Source organism: Varroa destructor, unplaced genomic scaffold (assembly GCF_002443255.2).
Source record: "Varroa destructor unplaced genomic scaffold, Vdes_3.0 BEIS01000002.1, whole genome shotgun sequence".
In the NCBI taxonomy this organism is placed as follows: Eukaryota; Metazoa; Arthropoda; class Arachnida; order Mesostigmata; family Varroidae; genus Varroa; species Varroa destructor.
In genome coordinates, this window is record NW_019211455.1 from 41,327,004 (window position 1) to 41,346,095 (window position 19,092).

At 41.3% G+C, this 19,092-nt stretch overlaps 1 protein-coding gene and 1 long non-coding RNA gene across 10 annotated transcripts in view; one reads left to right on the forward strand and one right to left on the reverse strand.

Annotated features, from left to right (window-relative positions):
• The window catches only part of LOC147757810 (uncharacterized), a 20,803-nt gene continuing 1,711 nt past the window's right edge, over positions 1-19,092 (reverse strand). Inside the window, exons 2-5 of one of the 7 annotated variants that reach the window (XR_015320129.1) lie at positions 15,706-17,300; positions 8,514-8,579; positions 5,711-6,651; positions 1-2,471 (exon numbers count right to left, since the gene is read on the reverse strand). This is a non-coding gene — a long non-coding RNA (uncharacterized LOC147757810). Of the gene's footprint in view, positions 2,472-5,101; positions 8,369-8,513; positions 8,580-9,075; positions 9,766-10,366; positions 11,016-15,705; positions 17,301-19,092 lie in introns of those variants that run through there. The other 6 variants (XR_015320130.1, XR_015320131.1, XR_015320132.1 and 3 more) reach the window with 6 other exon arrangements.
• The window catches only part of LOC111245138 (run domain Beclin-1-interacting and cysteine-rich domain-containing protein-like), a 26,045-nt gene continuing 19,917 nt past the window's right edge, over positions 12,965-19,092 (forward strand). For 2 of the 3 annotated variants that reach the window (XM_086978891.1, XM_086978893.1), the window contains exons 1-2: positions 12,965-13,113; positions 16,258-16,354. In XM_086978891.1, the coding sequence (XP_086835017.1) occupies positions 12,980-13,113; positions 16,258-16,354 (231 nt within the window). In that variant the 5' untranslated portion in view covers positions 12,965-12,979. Of the gene's footprint in view, positions 13,114-16,257; positions 16,355-16,931; positions 17,071-19,092 lie in introns of those variants that run through there. The other variant, XM_086978892.1, reaches the window with a different exon arrangement.

Consider the following 19,092-nt stretch of genomic DNA (forward strand, 5'->3'; position numbering starts at 1 on the left):
TATGCAAAGTGACAGAATATCTTTGATTATGCGTTTTTACACATTAATTTGCTGTGTGCATCACTATTTTTTTCACGTAATGTATGTAATAGCTTAACAGAAGGTTTACTCTAGCTGGTCATACAGGATGCGTTTCAACCGCAATATAACCATTTGCCAACGCTAAAATTCAAATATCGATGGCCGTATATTTATGGTAAAAAAAAAAAAAGCGTAAAAGCTTGCATTATTGACGGTAACGACATTAGACCATTGCTATCAGCCATGCTACGACAACGTCCCCGTGTGGTTGCGCCTTCCGCAATTAAATGAAACGCCTCCAAAATCGCGATTACCCTAATGGTTGCGGACCTCCCAGTTACAATCCTCCAATGGCCCTGGCACGCTTATACTTGTAACCCTGGCGACAACAGCCACACAGCCTAACGCCGCTATCGGTAGTAACGGTCGATCCGGGGATTTATTCCCTGCGGCGATCTAACCCCTAACAGGTTCGCCTCGTGAAACACTCTGAGCGCTAGTTGATGTGTTACTGGCAAGGTCCTCGGACGAGCCTAGTCCTGGCCATAGATTTGGCCGTCGCTATCACCAAACTTGCACAAACGAAGGATCGAACCGCTAGTTGGAGACTGACGATATATCAGCGAGCGACTAAAGCTTTTATACTTCAACCGCGTTGAAACTATTGATTTTTTTGCATTTGGACCGTAACAGTTATTGTGGAATCGCACTCAACGAGACATGTATCAGTTACCCAGATCAGATTGGACTACCTATAAGCCATCATAATCATAAAAACCATCAGGTACATGAACTGCTCCGTCTCTGCAAGTGAATCCACTGTTGCGGTTAACTTCTATAATACATGCAGTGGATGCTTTTTTCAAAATCTTGCAGCCTTTTTTAAGGTATAGCCTAATGTGTCCACTGGATGTTTTACAGAAGTTACAGCGCCCTTACGTACACAGTTATCATGTAGTACTTTTAAATTTAAACTATTTACACTAGATTCAATATCTTTCAACAAATTTGGATTATTCATATTGATTTAATCATCTTTACTTTACGTTTTATGCTACAGACGTATTTCAATGCACGGAAGAGCTCATGTCCATAGAAATCACACAAAATCATATTCCTTTACCAATCCATGACATATAAAAGACTAGAGCATATAATTGAGATGTAACTTGGGTAAGTATGTGAAACAATAAGTGTAAATATTTTCAGTTATCGCTAATAACTATGGCGTTGTTATAAAAGTATAGTTCAATAATAATAATGGTGGCCTAAAATATGTGACAGTTTTTTTTTTTAGTCATTTTGTCTTGCGCGAACGTAAACGTCATCAAAATTGCAGTTTCTCGTATTGTTTGTTTTTCTTTATTTTGTAGCGATTTTTTTGTTTGTCTTTGATATTCGCTTGCGAATATTAGATAGCTGATGTTTGCATCTGATGAACGACATGATTTTAAATACATCTATTTATTACAACCACCTATGCTTATGAAAGTTTGAGTACCTGGGCCTATCATATGTTACTCTTACGATCGGGAAAGCAAATATTCTTGTTCAAACTATCATAGTTTTTGGCTTGATATGCCAGCCGTTACCACAGTCAAATCTCCCGTCACCCGTAACAGTAAGAGGTGAACCAATGTTTGGACGATCTGCTTCGTCTGAAGCAGTACCTCGTGATCAGGGCGCCTGCACAGCGGCTGAGGTTCCTGCCCAGACGGAGCGAGCCAGCTCTTTTTCCTACAAATGCCTCGTTACACGTATTGTTTCCGTCGTCGAGCGAATAGCTGCACACGCCATTCTCACGAGATCATCCAGGCCCGCGGTCGATGGACGAATCTCCAATGGTAGTAATGCTATATCAACGAAATCGTTATAATTAGAGTAGCTCGAGCGTAAGCAGTAATTTCAGGTATCTTCGCCGCTGGAAAATAAATCGAGGAAACTTTAACTTAAGGGCGAACAAACATCTTCGGTAAATATACATACATGTACAGCCGTTTGCGCAAGCTTAAGCGTCAGGGCGAGAGCTGAAAATTCTGCCTGTTGCAGCTGTCGATTCGTCGTAATCATGAGCTTGGGGTGCCTGCCCATTGTCTACGTTGGTACAACTGCAGAACTTTCTGTTGTTGTACGTTACCGCAGAGATTGTTGGGTGACTTGTCTTTTCACTGGTCTATCCGCGCGTAGCGTAAAAGATGGAAGTTTCGCGTAAAAACGAGCACAGAACATTTCCTCGACAGTGCGAGCATAAAAAAGGAACAAAGGCTTCCGCGCCTATCCCTCTTCAAAACATGATTGCCATGCATGATTGTTAACCCACACGCTATCATCACCGTAGCTGACGTTGCGACTCCTGCTCCTGCTGCTGTCGCCCAAAGACGAGATTCGGGGAGAAAAATAGTCGGGAGTAAATACCTTCCACGTGCCGAAAGCCGCCTTCTTCATCCGGACTGCACAAAGAGCACGAGAACAACGAAGAGTATTTCGAAGCGAAATGAAAAAGACCAAAACAATTAGACGAAGGATTCAGAACAAACATCTTCGTCTTGCCAGACACGCGTTTCTACCTAATCGAGTAGCAATAATAGTTATCGAGGCGGTAGTTTATACATAATAATCAGACTATAACGGCAAAAAATTATGCTGATGGGTAATGGGAGAAGCTGATTGGCTGATCTGTAACTGAAGGAAAAAGGAATTCGTGCGCTTTTATCTATCCGTATGTATTCGAGACATAACGAAGCCCTAATGTCGGTCAGTAACCGTCGCCTCTGCCAACAGCGACGCCACGACGACACGTCGTCAAAAGTTTTGTAACACGGCGACGTAATCGACGATAATCACAGAATACAAAGATGACTCAGGCTATTGGTGCCCGTAGCTTGTGACGATCTACCACAGGTTATAAACTATAGTATAGTTATATATAAGAATAATCTTTCCGGTGTTCGCAGGAGATTTTTTCGGCGCATGTGTATGGTAAGCGGGCGAAAAATTTCTGGTTTAGTTAGCGCAGTGCTCGTTCATTGTATGGTCCTGATTTTCAGATGACCGGCAGATATTTAATGTATGTAGGCACGCGAGCCGTCGGAGTCCCGTGGATTTGTATACCCGTTAGGGCGTACATGTTACACGTTAGAATACACGTTAGAAAGCGACGAATCAGTTAACACTGACGTAGGACACAAGAAATTATGTCGTGGCCAGTATACGCGGCTTCCACGGGTATTTGTGGAAAACCATCTTTCAAGACATCCTTTCTTGCTATTGTCATACTCCACCTGATCAGTTAGGTGTCCTAATAGACAGGTTGAATCGTGTTTGAACACAGATATTCCATATTATTAATTTTGAACTAATTTTTAGGTGGTTTCTACCATGTCGAATTGAGTGCAAGCGAGGCCATTGCCAAAGTGGGCCAACTACTCATAGGCTTCAGTAACCTATGATTGTTTCGAATTTCGTGTCCTGCACTTCACTGCTTCATGGCTCTTTCCATGACGAAACGAACCAATGTGTCCACTCCGAGTGCCGCCAAGCGGTTGACAGGAGAGTGCATTATGACCGTCCCGTAACAAAACCCTATTACTAGCCCTGATAACCATTTGCCGTAAATGTAAACCCATTGTAAGATGAATAACATGAGCGAAATTTTGCATTATTTATCTGCCTCGCGATTCACAATTGGGACATCGTGTTTTGTAAACAAAAAAAAAAAAAAAGAAAAGCTACGATGTGAAATACTTTATAATTTACTTCGACCGAAACATACGTCTAACGTGTAAAAACGCTGCTGTAGACGGATATCCCTTTGGTGATAATACAAAAAACAATCCGCTATGTAGCAAACAAAAAATTGCGCATTTTATTGGACGCTTCTAACGTGTGAGGAGGCGTTTCTAACGACAAGGCTAACTTCAGATACAGGTACACACATAAATAACGTTATTACAGTTTGTCTGCTGGGTTGTTTTACTTATTTTTTAAACAATTTTTATTTAAGTAAACTAATTTATCAAACTACATTATATATGCGTATAAAATATCTCTACGTAAAAAGGTAGTGATTCTTTTCTAGTCAGGTAACTTGAAATTCATACCTTCTAAGTATTATGCGTCGTGTCGAGTCGCTGTTGGCCTTAGTTAAAAACTAGACGTGCTAAAATTGTCAAAATGCCTTTCTAGACTTAGAATAGAAGGTAAATAATTTTTTCTTGTAAAAAATCGCGTCGTTTTCTATTTTGTTACGATGAAGGCACAAATGCTGCTCAGACCCATGAAAAAATTTGTGATGCTTATGGTCAAGAAGCGTTATTAAAGGAAATGATTTAAAAAAGGCTCTGTGGCGTCTATTTTGTAAATATCAACGTGAAAGCTATTCCTCATAGGGGTCGCCCAATTACGGAGAACGTTGACGACATTATTGCCAAATTTGAGACCAACACGTGAGTGGTCATGGAATTACCAAGAAAACAACACTCACCTAGAAACAGTTCGAAACTGTTTGAATAAGTAAGAAAAAAGTTCCACGTTTGGGGGCCACACCCAAATTGACCCAAAAAAGTTTACTTGATCGTACTTTTATCTGTGAGATCCTACGGAAAAAGCAGCTAAATCGGGCCAATTTTAAAGCAATGGGCCACGTACGCAAATAATCTACGGCAAGGCCGAGACTGACGTCGAGAAATGTACTGGTGCTACGTATTCGGTGGAAATGGAAAGGAATCGTACAATACGGGTTGCTGCCGCCGCCACCGCCTAGGAAAAGGATTGATTCGGCCTGTCAACGACTCTTAGGATTACAACGAGCCACTGAAAAAAATTGTGCGGAACTAAATAAATAGAAAAAACGTCGTCTTTCACTATGGTATTGCCAGGCGATATATATTTTTAGCTACCCGGAAAAATTAACACGACCTGAATGAGAAATGTCAATGCATACGCCATATAGCTCGGATCCTGTTCTTCCAAAGTATCATCTGTTTCAGTTTTTGCAGAACACTTTTAATAATCTTAATTTAGTTTCAATAGAGGGCTGCGGAAGATATTTGCCACAATTCCTCGTTCTGAAATCACAGAAGTCCTACAGTAATAAGATCATGATGGCACCGGAGAAATGACAGAAGGTCATTGATGGCGCATATTTAGTTTGGTCATATTTTTCTAAAGAACAATATCTGCTCCAGTTTTGGCTTAAAAACGGTTCGCAATTTTTCGACAAGCCAATACATACATATGCAGATATCAATCCAATAAAACAGACATTCCCCGCAACTAATAAGTTTCACCAGGAAATACTAAACCGAGTGATTGAATAGAGCCAGAATAAACGCGCCCAGGTTTATCTCTCGTATTTAAGGCGGCCGGCTTCCACCACGAAACCAAAAGGCCTATGCCCGAATTCGAACCCACACCACTCACAACAATCGGCGCTAAGGAACATCGTTTTTCGCCAGCAACTCACCTGATATATCAACCCAGTCGGTATCATCTGTTTCTTGTATGGAAAAACAAACGATTGTATTGGGTTATATTAGTCATCCTTCGGATTAGCCTAAACGAGTAAAAAGGTGAGGCTCGATCTAATAGATAACACGATAATAGGCCGGACCTATTAGTGCTATGAGGAAATAGAGCAACGGTAAATGTCGTCAATCGATTTTATTGAATTCTATAACTATATCCCTACCATATCCGACGTCCTAGAGGAACTGTCTGTTGTCTGAGTTAGTGAATTCGTCCGTACCAGTTGCTTCCGCTTGTCGCGATAGGGTTTCACGAGACCTAATTCAGAATAGTTATTTATAGTCACCGAGATTTAAAATATGTTTCAAATACATTTATTTACCGCCCAAATAGTGTATAGCGATACTGTGAGCTCTCACGATTTCCACGGGGGCAGGCAGAACTAAAAAACGCGAGTTGGCAAAAAGCGCAAATCTTGGTAGATGGGCTGATCAGATTTGGGTTATTACAGTGCCGTTTAATGGGATGCCTATCACGTATGCCTAGACGTAAAGCTCCAAAACATTTAGGATTATTAAAGTACTTGGAGTGAACTTGGCAGATGCGAAAAGTTTTACTATCTTAAAACGGCAACGGCAAAAATAAGCCCATTATATAATGAAATTCAGCAATTGATTTCCTTTATATTTATATAACGGCACCTCCTTACAGAAATTTAAATGAATGTACTTGAAAGAAAACAGGTACTTACGTTAGTTTCAGAAGGACAGTGATGATTATCTATTTGAGAGATATATGTTAAACGACTAGGAAATTGTCCGAGTCAACAATTTGTGCGGGAGAATCACATCCCGGTTTTGAAAGATCTAAAGCGCCTAATGGGAGCAGGGTAAGATAAACAGACGAATTTATTTATTATTATTCGTTTACATGATGTTAGCAGACTAAGAGGTTCACTCATATCTGTGCCAACATGTTCTCTATGTTTCAAATTTTACGTTCAGGATCGCCAGGCTCCCGGCACGAAGCGAAGTCTGTCTACCTAAGTTCAGATTCGAACCTAGACCACAACGTACCCCTAAGATGTGTCGACGTGTCCTAAATGTCCACAATTCACTATCATATTCTGGTCGGTGTGCCGAAGGTCGGACCCCCTCGTTGAACCTGAACAGGGACAGCAACAAGCATCGGGAAATAACATCATGGCTTATTAAAAACAAATATCTTCCTAGTACCGGTTACGAAAGCACCTTCGAATTTAGGGTGTTCTGCTGCAGTTGGAAGTAAAATTCCCTGGCCCAAAGCATCCTGCATTTGATATACTGGGGGGAGACAAGAATGAGATTATGCCCAACTCTTTCAATCATGATGAAATGACCCTCAAATTGTTGCTTAATATTACATGCCACTCAAGGGGTTTGTTTAAGTAAGCTTTTATTTCGTCGAGTATAGTCAATAAGTATGCAGTCGAGATTTCCAACCATCGTAACGCCAATACGCATGGTTAATTTCGAAGGTGACACAAAACGACGGGCTTCTCAGCATGTAGTGCATTAAATCGTTTTGCCTTCGACTGTAAACCTGACCTGGGCAGGATTCGGTCAGTGTTAAGAGAGTTTGGAGCAATACTTAGGCGCAATGTTGATCACGAATCTCGAAATATCCATTTAGGAGTTCTGCCGCTTGTACAGGCCGCCTAGTCAGTTTGATCGAGATCCGAATTCTATCACAAATTTATAGCTATCACACAACACGAAGCGATACGGGATAGACAAAACATGTTGTTTATGAGCATAAAATCTCCAACCCAACACAAATATTATTTCAAATATTCACATTTGAGATCTCTTTTTATCGTATTTTTTTTTTAAATAAATATTTCCTCGAGTTTCTTGTCAGGTACCGCGCTAAGCATAGCCGCGGACGCCTGACGCACATACGTGTGTCTACGTTTCGTCTCGAGCCTGGATCACCTGAGCCAACACGTTCTCACCGTACGATTACAAATATCTATTTATAACATATCAAATGGCAACCTTATTTAAGGGGAATAGCCGGTTGTGAATTAGAAATTTTCATTCTGCCCTGTCCACCGCAAAAGTGAAGAGCCCAACGAACATTTGCCCTTAATCTTGCTCATCGGCCTTACAGTGCAGTATGACAGACCGCCACGGATTAATTATTGTCGACAACGGTTATTAAATTAAGTATTTAAAAAATTGCAAATAATAAGACTAACGAGATTCGAACTTCACGGCTTTTGCAAAAGCCGAAAACAATCGGAGTCTCTCAGAAGTGGTAAAATACGCCGCACTTGTTCGCTTTAAAATATATAATCAGGGCATCGCTAACAAAAATAAGAACAGTATAACAAGTATTGAGTATTACACTTTTTTAAATAGTATAAATACAAGAAACACTACAAATGAACAAATGTAAGGACCGAAAGGTTCGTTCGAACGCTCTCTTCGCCTGACATTGCTTATTATAAAGCAGGCAAAATGAGTAGCTTCATATAGAATTTTTTCGGAAACTGTTGAGAACCACATCCATAGAGATAGCTGAATCATTCAGCCTAACGGGTGCCACGCTTATTTTTCACTGGATGTAGATTCCACCTTGGACATGATGCAAGGTGACCGACGTCCGCCCATCTATTCAGCTGTATCGACGCAACACGCTATGACAATTTTTTGGAGAGAGAGCGATTAAGCCATACTTTGTGAGATTTTCAAAAGGCAGACGCCCTCGTATGTATCCGTCTAGTATAAGGCCTATGGGATTCAATTGTAAGTTAAGATCGTGGCCTTCGAATTGGGAGACAACGAGAGACAACGATTTGAAGGGTAGCGAGGAAATACGTTTCTAAGGCGCTTCCAACCTGTCGATGAACAGAAGTGTTGATTTATAGGGGGTTACTAGCGGCATTATCGACAATCACATTGAATCTACCATATGTCTTTCAATCGATCAGGGTCCTCAGCATCCAACCGACGACACCGTGACTGAAAATGAAATTCTAGTACCTTTCCGTGGAGATTCAACGCCGACCTTCATCGCTTGACGTTAACACCACATCGCTTGAAGCCCGTCTGCAATAACAAACGCACAATGAAAACTCTATTGTTTTTGTACTTATTTGATTGAAAATTACTGTCATACGGGCTGTACGAGAAAACATTGCAGTGAGTTACTGCCAAAATACGCGCATGAAAGACGCGTAATGATGCAAAAAACATCTTTTACGATACGATATTTTATGGTCGTGTCTTCAGCTAGAGAGAGCTTAGCCGGACAAGCTTGAATAAATCGCTGCTAGAGCCGCCGTGTCTGGCCGCTTGTCGGAGATGCTGTCCATAATAAGATCAAAATGAATGCTCCGACTGGCTTGCCTGTATAGTAGAACACCATCGTTCGAACAGAACGAAGGAGTAATACTAGCTGAACGACTCGATGAAGGCTTTAGACTTCATTGTCAAGTATATCTGCCGTTTGCTCAGTCATAGGAGGAACGACGGGACGTAGCGGAATTCCGTCTGTGGTGTCTAGTGTTCCGTATCGAAATACCTGGCTCTATATAATCCTGAACGATTAGCGGTATTTACCATCTGTTTGAGAGCAAATGTAAGTTGGCTTGTAGCGTCTGAAAGTTTCATTATTTTATTAAAAACAACTTTTAATGTTATATATATATACATGTATATTAATCAGTACAGGGCAAAGGTTTCTTAACAGGGTACACATATAGTATGTATCTGCCCTACCCCGTACGTCGTAACAATCAACAATAAACAGTTCCTAATTTTTGAAACAATTAGGGTGAAAAGTCCCCGCCATCAGCGAATAGATTCAATGTGACGTTCGAACGATCTAACGTCCTCGCTGTAACGCCTCCCAGTGGCCCACCCCAATAATGGGTGCGTGCCGTCATGACAGTCTTTTAACAGTTTTTGTGCATACCGTATTCCCGGCCATCGTTGCATCATGTCTGCGGCGCCTGCCGCTTTAAAAGTTTTTACTGTCCGAACCCGGCAAGTTTGTGCAGGGCACAAACCTGCTTACCTCCGTACAGCATTGGCATGATGTCCCTTATACTTTATGTTTTTCTCCGTAGACACGAATCCGGTGCGACCGAGCCTTCATTTCCGTCTTCATTAGCCATATTAGCTAGCGGTCCTCCTGGAAGTGGCTTGCCTCGTACGATGATTTGTCCATCAGATGGCCTCCCACTATCGGTGACTTGGCCTGTGGTTTCTGGGTTGCCGCCTCGTCCTCGTACTGTCATTATCATGATCGTAAGTATTATGATTGTCAATAACATAGACAAACACGGAGTCATTCGATATGTTAATTAGGGTAAACCACTAGGGAAAAAAATCTACGATTTGATAAAGATTTTATAGCTGTGCCAACCAGTAGGCCCATTATTATTCAGGAATAATGATATTTATTTGTGGGACAGCATTTCCTATTGCGTCCTGCAGTGAGGTAAAGTAGTAAGATCCAACCCTGCACAAAACGTACTCTCTCAAATTCGCGTAAAGTCCATCTCGTAAAAAAATGAGTCTTTCCAGTGAAGTGAATATCCAAGTCTTAAGAACTGTAGCTGAAGGCGATTCAATTCAAAGAGCACGAGCGTTAGCTCGTTAGCTAAAATTTGGAGTATTTCGAAGTACCATACTTGCTCGCCTCCATCAACTTGACACGGTAACAAAATTGAACAAAATGCATGCCGCTTCTCTTAAAGGAGGATTAACCTAGCGACGTGCGCTTCTCTTTGTCTTCAAGCTAACTATAGCTGGCAACTTAGTAAGCCTATCGAACCGTCACTTGTAGTGAAAAATAAATTTCCTATTATATGATCACCGCAGACAATCACCTTTGAACCGATAAAACGCCACTTCAAGATGTATAGCTGCAAAAACTCAGTGTCCATTTGGCGGTCTAGCACAGATGTTTTCCGCTATAACTTCGAGGGGCGCTGTTTCCAGGACGCGGCAACGATACATCGGTTAAGGCTCTATGCTCGTAACAGGCGCTATATGGGTTTGTTTTGCTTGTTTTCCCTTATATATAGAACCAGTCCGTTCTATATAACGCATTATTTGACATTACATTAGCATGCACCGATTAACAGCTCGCTAAGTTAGCGCCTCTGTATATGCTTTCGCATGTCTGTCGTCCTGTTTAATCAGTCAATATAATGGCAAATTGCGGTAGATAATCAGACCCTGGATAAATAACGTTTCCGCATTTTGCTCCTTTGCGAGCCATGAAGAAAGCGTGTAGAATTCTATTTCTTCAGAGGATTGGCTTCAACACGCAGTAGACGAGTCACGTGTCTGCGATCGGCCTTGATCTTATACCACTTCAAGAGCCACTAATACGAATTTGTTCGTCGTTGAACGTTATACCAAAGGACCTAGCTCGTGCATCGCCAATAGCTGGATGCATGGGGACATGGCGCGCACAGGAAGAGGTTCTCATATCATCTGTGTAAAGTTGATTCGTCGTTGGTTTTACATTCCCTGTTTCAACAACAGCAGTTCGAAATAGACAACACTAATTGATTGAGGTCTTCTACGGATCATTCGTTGAGTGTAGCCATTAAGCCGACATGCTGTGGCGACACTAATGCTAGGGAAGGAATTGCAATAGAAAAAATCGGATTACAAGATGTGTCTATCAATGGATTGCACAGTTATAATCCCGCTAATATTATTTATGACAGTTTGTCTTAGTTGTCCGTTGGGTCACATATAGAAGGTTCTTCTAATACGATTTATTATTCAGTATTAAGCCGGCATTGTAATTGTAAATTCAGAGCAAAAAGCTTCATTCAGTGCTAGACATAACGCACTATAAGCGTCATTATCACACGGTTTCATCAATAAATTTTCAGAGCACTCAATCTATGGACAAGCAAATTTGTCATATTCAGTATCCAGAGAGCTACAACAATATAAAAACAAGCAGTCCACAAGTATTCTATAGTACACAAAAAAAAAAAAAAAAGAAAAATTGGTAGTTTACTACTATTATTATCGTTGGTGCACACAGAGTCTGTACACTGTGATCACAACTGTGCACGAACTGTGCATTGAGGATCACTTGTTCTAGAAGAAATTGGCTTCTCCGCTAACTGCTACAGTAAATAGATCGATATAAGCTCTTCTGAAAAGCACCAAAGGAGCTATTGCTACGTGTATTCTATTGTAGTACACTGTAATAGTACCAACGATTCTGTTTAAAAAGATAGAACAAGATATACAAATAAAGGGGATGCTATACATGTACAGTACGCGTGTGTCTGACTGATACCTAGTGAGGTAGAAGTGAGGAAAAAATCACTAAATCCTTCAGCAATCTATAGTCCACCTTGTCTTTGACCTCCCATTTTCATTACATTGTACTCTTTTGCTACCTAATGTTATTATCTAAGTTGATCCTTTAGAACGACAATGGTTGACAAATGACCTTTGTGTCATCCTGTAGTCGTGGCGGAAAAGGAACAAATTATTACTCAGTGCTACCGCTTCTTGCTGTTACGAATAATGTTTCTGTATGGGGAGCCTATACGGCGCGCCAAATATAGTCACACACTTAGCATCATGCAACATTAACGCGTTACCAGATCACAGATACGTAGCTAATCTTGTTTATGGAATTGTGGTTAATAATTCTGTTATTCGCGAATTACCAAGAATATTTATACTCGACTAAAGATATCTTCACTAGTAAAACTTCTTGTTATCAGTTTTTTGGTTGAACCCAACCGGAAGGTGTAACAATAGACAACGCTCCTCCATAACGATCAGATAAGTTCTTCCAGAAAGTATTACTGTTGGAAAATTCCGGGAAGGCGTTCGCGTTGATAACACTTGATCAGAAACGATAATAAAATCGGAAGAGCTTTCATTTTTTTGGAACCAGTTATGTCTGACTAGCTTTTGTTTTGTCTTTATGACGCATCGGCTTATTCGATCTCTCCGAATGTTGTTCTTGGTTACAAGTCGTCAGGGAGAAATGTTCGAGAACGACGTTTGATTCATATCCGCATTTCCGAGAGGACTGATCGCCATTAGAAATGTACCGTTTATAAACCCTTCCAGCGACACTACGTTCAACCAAAGTCTTGTGACGTTGATAGGTTAGGTTAAGATTGTTAACTACTAGCTTGTTGTGTTTAAATGAACAGGAAAACCATCACACTAATTTTCAGTATTAAATATGTATTCAAGTGAAGTGCGAACGTTCTAATAGTGCAAAAGATTAACACGTAAATAAAGAAGACAATCATCCTAATGATGGCTTGCCTAAAATTATGGCAATCTTCCAAAGTTCACCTAATCAAAAAACAACTTCCAATAAGCTTAAGCTGGAAAAGCTCGAAATCAAGTTGGCAGCATAGTAAAGAAAGGGACATCTCCAAAATTTCTGATTCGAAACGAAACGGTATTATCTATTCCCAGTAAAGAGACTACAAACAACAATGGGACGCCTCACAGTTCCCTATAGAAAGACGCGTTTGGATGCTGGCGGCTACCAGGTCGAATTTGTCACGTACCTCACGGCTTCCTTGGTGATCAAGTCTAAAAAGACTTCACAGCCGGCGGAGGTTATGAGGTACGTTTACAAGAACACGACTACGCATTGTCCCCCAGCTCAACGGTAATAATTAATTCAATTTGGGCTCTGCAGTGTAATAGGCTAAATAAGGCGAAGTTAACGGCCCACTTTCTGTGTACAAAAGACACAACCTGAGATAATATCTCAAAATCTATATATGAAAACAAGTGAAAAGTTCTACCCTTACCATTATAACAGTAAATATCTAAATACTTTCACGAGTGATCTCAAGTGTAAGCACCGAGTCCAGAGTTTGGATATTTGTAAATTGTCATGTGATGATTGTAGGTTATTTGTTATTAAACAAGTAATAGATGCCTAGTATTTTTAGTTATTCCTTTACTTGTTTATCTTATCTACTTCTTGTGCAGCATATCATATAGAAGCTACATACAGATCGAAACCTAATCAATAACTAGTCACCTGTCAAGCAAAACAGGCTCAACTAAGTGGAAGGTTACAGCTATGCCTACTATCGTATAAAGGACAGGTGGCGAAGTGACCGATCTTTTTAGCGGCAGAAATACGAACAATCGGTATCCTTCTTCCGAAAGGCCGCTGCCGCAGTAGCTATGAGCATACGACCATCGCTGAATAAGTGTGCCATTCGGAAAATTTCACCCGGCTCACACGGTAAAAAATATCGGGAAACGTCATGTAGAATAGTTACAACATGCCTGCCAGCGAATATATATATATATATATATATAATGTTATAACATATATATGTGTTAACATATATAATATGTTTATTGTCACACAACTGGCCATAGAACTTATAACTTTGTCGCGTTTGTGTGCCGGTGCTCGTAGCGGTCGCTGCTGGAACGAACTAGCCGACTTGTTCGCTGTGCTTTATATAGCCATCAGCGACTTCTATCGTCAGTTAGCCAGTGGCATGATCAGTCCCGTTCAATTGTTGACTGATCCCCAACGTAGAGAAACTCTCAGAGCAGACGATATAGTTAATTACAATTATACACAAATATTAAAATTTACTCACTTTAAATACCAAGATATAACACAAAGAGGGAGCCCAGTAAAGCATACGTTTTGTATCATTATAATCCGCTTTTTTTCACCTGATTGGGCTAATTCAAACGACAATAGTAGCCTTCGTAGCTAGAGATCAGGGGGTGTATGGTTACATAAAGGACGCACCTCTCCGGGGTCGCCTACAGTTGAGCGGCCACCACAATGCATACAGAGTTACAAGACAAGTCTTGAAGACGAAATAAATGGGGGCATCGTTCTGTGGTGGGCGGTGTCCTTCGAGAACTGGTTTTGGCTGGCCTTGTTACTTAATCGTGAAGCAATGCTTTGGATTATGGCAAAATCACGCTTAATCTAGCTACCAATCAAGGAGTAAACAGATCCTTTGCAATGATTCGTAGTCTACGTTCGTCGACCTGGAAAGTATTTGATCGCTTGGCGAGCACTGCGTCGGTAGTCACAGCTAAATGTGGAGTCTACCTCGAACTAGAAAAAGATATTCAAACTTTACTGAATGCTGCAATGCTTGAGAAGCTCTCTAAATCACTCATAAACCAGATGTGCGTAAAAACGAATGCACAAATCAAATGCTGGCACCGTTCATCTAAGAGAGTTGCGGAGCTTACTTAACGCAGTTCCTTATAGAGCAAGTAATGCGGGCTGGGCGCACCATGGCCTTCCGTCCACAAAAGGCTGTATCAAATATCCTTGATGGCTCTTTTCGGCGGATCGTGATTCGGTTTTCACTAGTTTTCGCGTCCATAGCGACTTTGAGCTTAGCTTAACCAGAAGCTGTCTGCTGTAAGTTGTGCCTCGAAACTGGCTGTCGATGGTGCTTGAATTATAAATGCTACTTTTAAACTAGGCTCTGAAAAAGGCAACTTTTCTCACCGAGACGGTCAGTAAGTTTGACCGTTTTTTTTTTTTTCTTAAAAAAAAGGCCACAATACTTGCTATTGCGTTATGAATAAGGTAGCACGAATTACACGAAAATAGAACCCTGCATGTGGAGAAGGTCGTGCAGTTATTGGATCTATATAGGCCTAATAGTGCACCTTGAGCATTGCGATGACATCGCTTTACCAATGGTGACCCTGCATAAAGACGCTCTTATGACAAAGCTGGTGCAAGGAGCTGCGTGCTGCGAAATCAACTTCGCGAAGCGTGCCGAAACGGCTCCGCCAAGTTTCCAGTTAAGCGTTCGGCCACCCGGACACTTTATTAATGAAATCCTCAGTAAGTTCAGAGTAATCCCATGTAGGGTTTACTTTCAGCTACCTACCACCTATAGCTAGCCGCGCGTTAATGCGCATACACGTCAATAAAGGAATGCTGCATATTTTTTTTCAAAGATCACAATGGATTCAGTGTTACGACATCATATTCTATACCATCTTTTCTACTTTCGGTTGAGTTCTACTTTCGGCCCATATGAAGGATGTATGTTTTGCTCTGGCGATGCAGGTAAAAGGATGACTTACACCAACGAAACTTTCAAATAAATCAGGAGCTTGCAAATGTTAGGCTCCCTAAATCGAAAATAGACCCCATAAATATTGTAGCCAAGCTTAGCAACAGCGAGGCAACGCTACTTACCTGACCAAAATTAGGATTTGGTTGTAACCGCTATACTCTGAAAGGCCATTTAGCACGTTGCTTGTTCAAACCCTCATATGATGACCGCAATGTTTTATTGTCCGCGCGATAGAAATGTCTAGCCAATTGTTTTGTCCAGGAACGTTAGTTGGACTATTGTATATTTAGTAGAACTATCCATTTTCTGCTAACCCTATATATGCAGATGCTAGTTAACGTGCGCGGAATGGTGATTCAGCTAGTGCATTGTATGGCTTTTCTGGGATCCTTTTTTGTGGATTCAAACGTAATCAACAACGCTCGACCGAGACGTGCGCATACTCTGTTTTCGATCAGACATATACACGTTTATTAGTAGCACCAAACGTTTTCTTTTCTGACCTATTAACTATAGTTTTCCTACGAATTTAGCAATGAATATATAAACGTAACACGTATATTTCAAGTTTTATGGCTACACAATATAAACATACAAATTCCATCGAGTTCTTTGGTTTCAAGCCTTACAGGGTTCTAAATAATGGAAAGTTTCTTTCTTTTTGTTTCTGATAGTACACAAGCCACAGCACTAGCGGCGCTGCTAGTCACCTCACTTCTGTCAGCTGTTCCTGCAAAAGGCAAATCCCAGTCCGCAGTTCCCGCAGACTACGTACGCACGTTAAGTTGCTATATCTCATTCTTACCACCGTACTAATAGCTGAGTTTGCATTTTCTGTAAATAGTATTTTCTTTACCGTATCACCCTTGTTATGCTGCAGAATTACAGCCATGCACGGCTCCCACTTTACACCGCCCGCCTTCAGAGCCCAAACACGACCAAGCACAGATCACTTTATCATCTCCTCGAATGTAAATACGGTCATTTATTGATTCGACGGGAGCGTGTCGTTGTTATTATGTTCGGTAGTCGTTCTATGTGGATTATGCTGTTTGCCGGAGGCAATGCCTACAGAGACAAGCCGATGATACTAAGAGCCTTTTGTGCTTTGTCTTATTGACACGACAGTCAGTGTCATTGGCGGCTGACGATCATACAGTAACCACCTGCTATGTGTGCAGCAGCTGTTGAAACACGCAGCACAAACCACCTGTCGAAGCAATGTGCACAACAACTGTTCCTTCCTTTCAGCAATTTTCTTTGCTTGCTCCATTCTACACTATTAACATGCCAATGAGTAAGCGGTGACGTGACGTTCTTTCTCTTACGAAACTATAAAAAGAGCGATGTGCTTTACCAAATGAAGAGGCGTGCCAGTAGCAGTAGCTGCGTGATACCGATTGATTTTTAACATTATCTAAGCTTATTTGTACATTAAATGCTTTCAATTTGCTGTGATGTCAGAGGAGTCGAGTCCTTCATTAATGGTGAGTGACCATCCGTAAATGCCGTAATCCGTATATAGAAATGTTCTTAAGACGGACATTAAAGGTCGAGTTTATTTAATCTATGTAATAATTTTCGTCATATAAGCGATTAATTAATCGTCACTTTCGTATAGCACCGTCACGTGCGGGTCGAGCGTGTCAGCTGTTAGAAACAGAAGAGGCGGGTTAATCCTGAGATGGTTGGGTAGCCGGGATCACCAACTCCGTACCTAATTCAAATGCAAACATCATAGACCGTATTGGTTTTTGAAATACGTGTGAATTAGCCTGCGCAAGCGGGACTTTTTTCCCGAATTTATGTTATTTTAGCTGTTCCGTTACCGATTACAATTACGACACGAGTGTACAGGTGTACTTTCGAAAGGAGATACATTGCAGACTGAGCTGCGCCGCAGGCGGTTAGACCTTTTTTAGAATGTACATATGATCGCATTTGGCATGAAAGGATCCTTAATCTTTTAAGGTATAGCACCATTCCTGTTTAAGCTGGCCTCTCGTTCTACTGGTCGCGTCTGTCCCCGAAAAGTGTTTTACGGATTAAGAGGTTACTCAGTTACTGAAGTGAGCATATGCGGCTTGTCTGATTTAATTACTTAAGGGCAACGTTTAGACCATCTCGAATAGCTTTTTTGCACTGCAAATTTACTAATTTTCACCGATACTCGGTATTATTCAGAATACGTCAAAATAGTTTACCCTGCCACGCAGCTAGAGTTAAAGTTAGCCAACTGTTACGTCCGATCTAACGTTAAACGGCCAGACAGCCAGTTTTACCGTGGCATTGTATTTAGTCCCAGCAAACAATTCCAAGTCGAGTGAAACGATTCATTAGTGAAGCAAATATAACAAATAAATGCGATAGCTTGCAGTAGCAGTAACATCAGCGATGGACTCAGCACTGACTTCTACTTAATTGGCAGGTCATAGGGGCTACCCCATTGTCTCCAGAAAGCGATGAACTCCGTTAACTGCGCGCGTCGTCGATGCATCGACTCTGTTGAGCGCAAATTCAAGTAATAAACTGGCCCTATCCGGCATACCTGTATATACGGCATTGTTTTACAATACAGACTGCCCAGTGTGGCGGTATACAGGTGCGCGGATTCACTTGAGTCACAGAAATAACAGCAGCAAAAACACACAAAAATCCGTGAACACACGAATTCACCTTTGCAATAGTAATACTGAGACATTTTTTTGACCCTGTACAAGGGGTTGACATTAGGAATGGATACGGCGGGATTAGAACAGTCTGGGATTGCCCAGCAAACCTTCGACATGCGTCTGGAGAATAAACGCGTCGTCACCGAACTGTCTCGGGCGAAAGTTAGTAGGAGCTATGTGTTAGCTTTACGATGCGATTTTTCGATAATTTTCCGTTGGTATTAATGGCACGTGTACACTGCCAACCTTCCTTCTGCTTCTGGAGCCATCATATTAATGCATATTGGGTGCCGCTGATGCTGGTATGCTGGGATTAGCCAACATCATGCGCGTGTGATGGAGACGGGACTAGGCTAAAAAAACGGGAGTAATATGAGCGGAAAAGCTCAGTCGAGGTACCAATATGTAATGGTTGTAGTGCAACAGCCACATACAACCTGACGACTATCCCGTTTCCATCCTGGTTTTAGTAAATCTAATTGATGAATATAGCTAGTGCAACGCAATGGTTGTCGGGGCTGGCCACAGTTTAGTCTAGTCATAATACAACATTTTGAACACAAAAAAAGGCCTAAACTAGTGTTGCTCATAGTTCATGCGAAAATTACAGAGTCTTGACACTTGTTGTGTCGATACTATCTATGGGTGCTCGTGCGTGGTGCACGGCGGCACGCGTGCTTGTAGCGGGAAATGTACTTAATAGAACGATATGCATTATCCGGGGTACGTTAAAATCATCATGGGTAATAGAATAGACAGTGGTTGAACTAACTTGATCGATATAACAACTGCCCCCAGGTGTTTTTTGCAGCAAGTCGAGTAAACTCCTTAAAAACC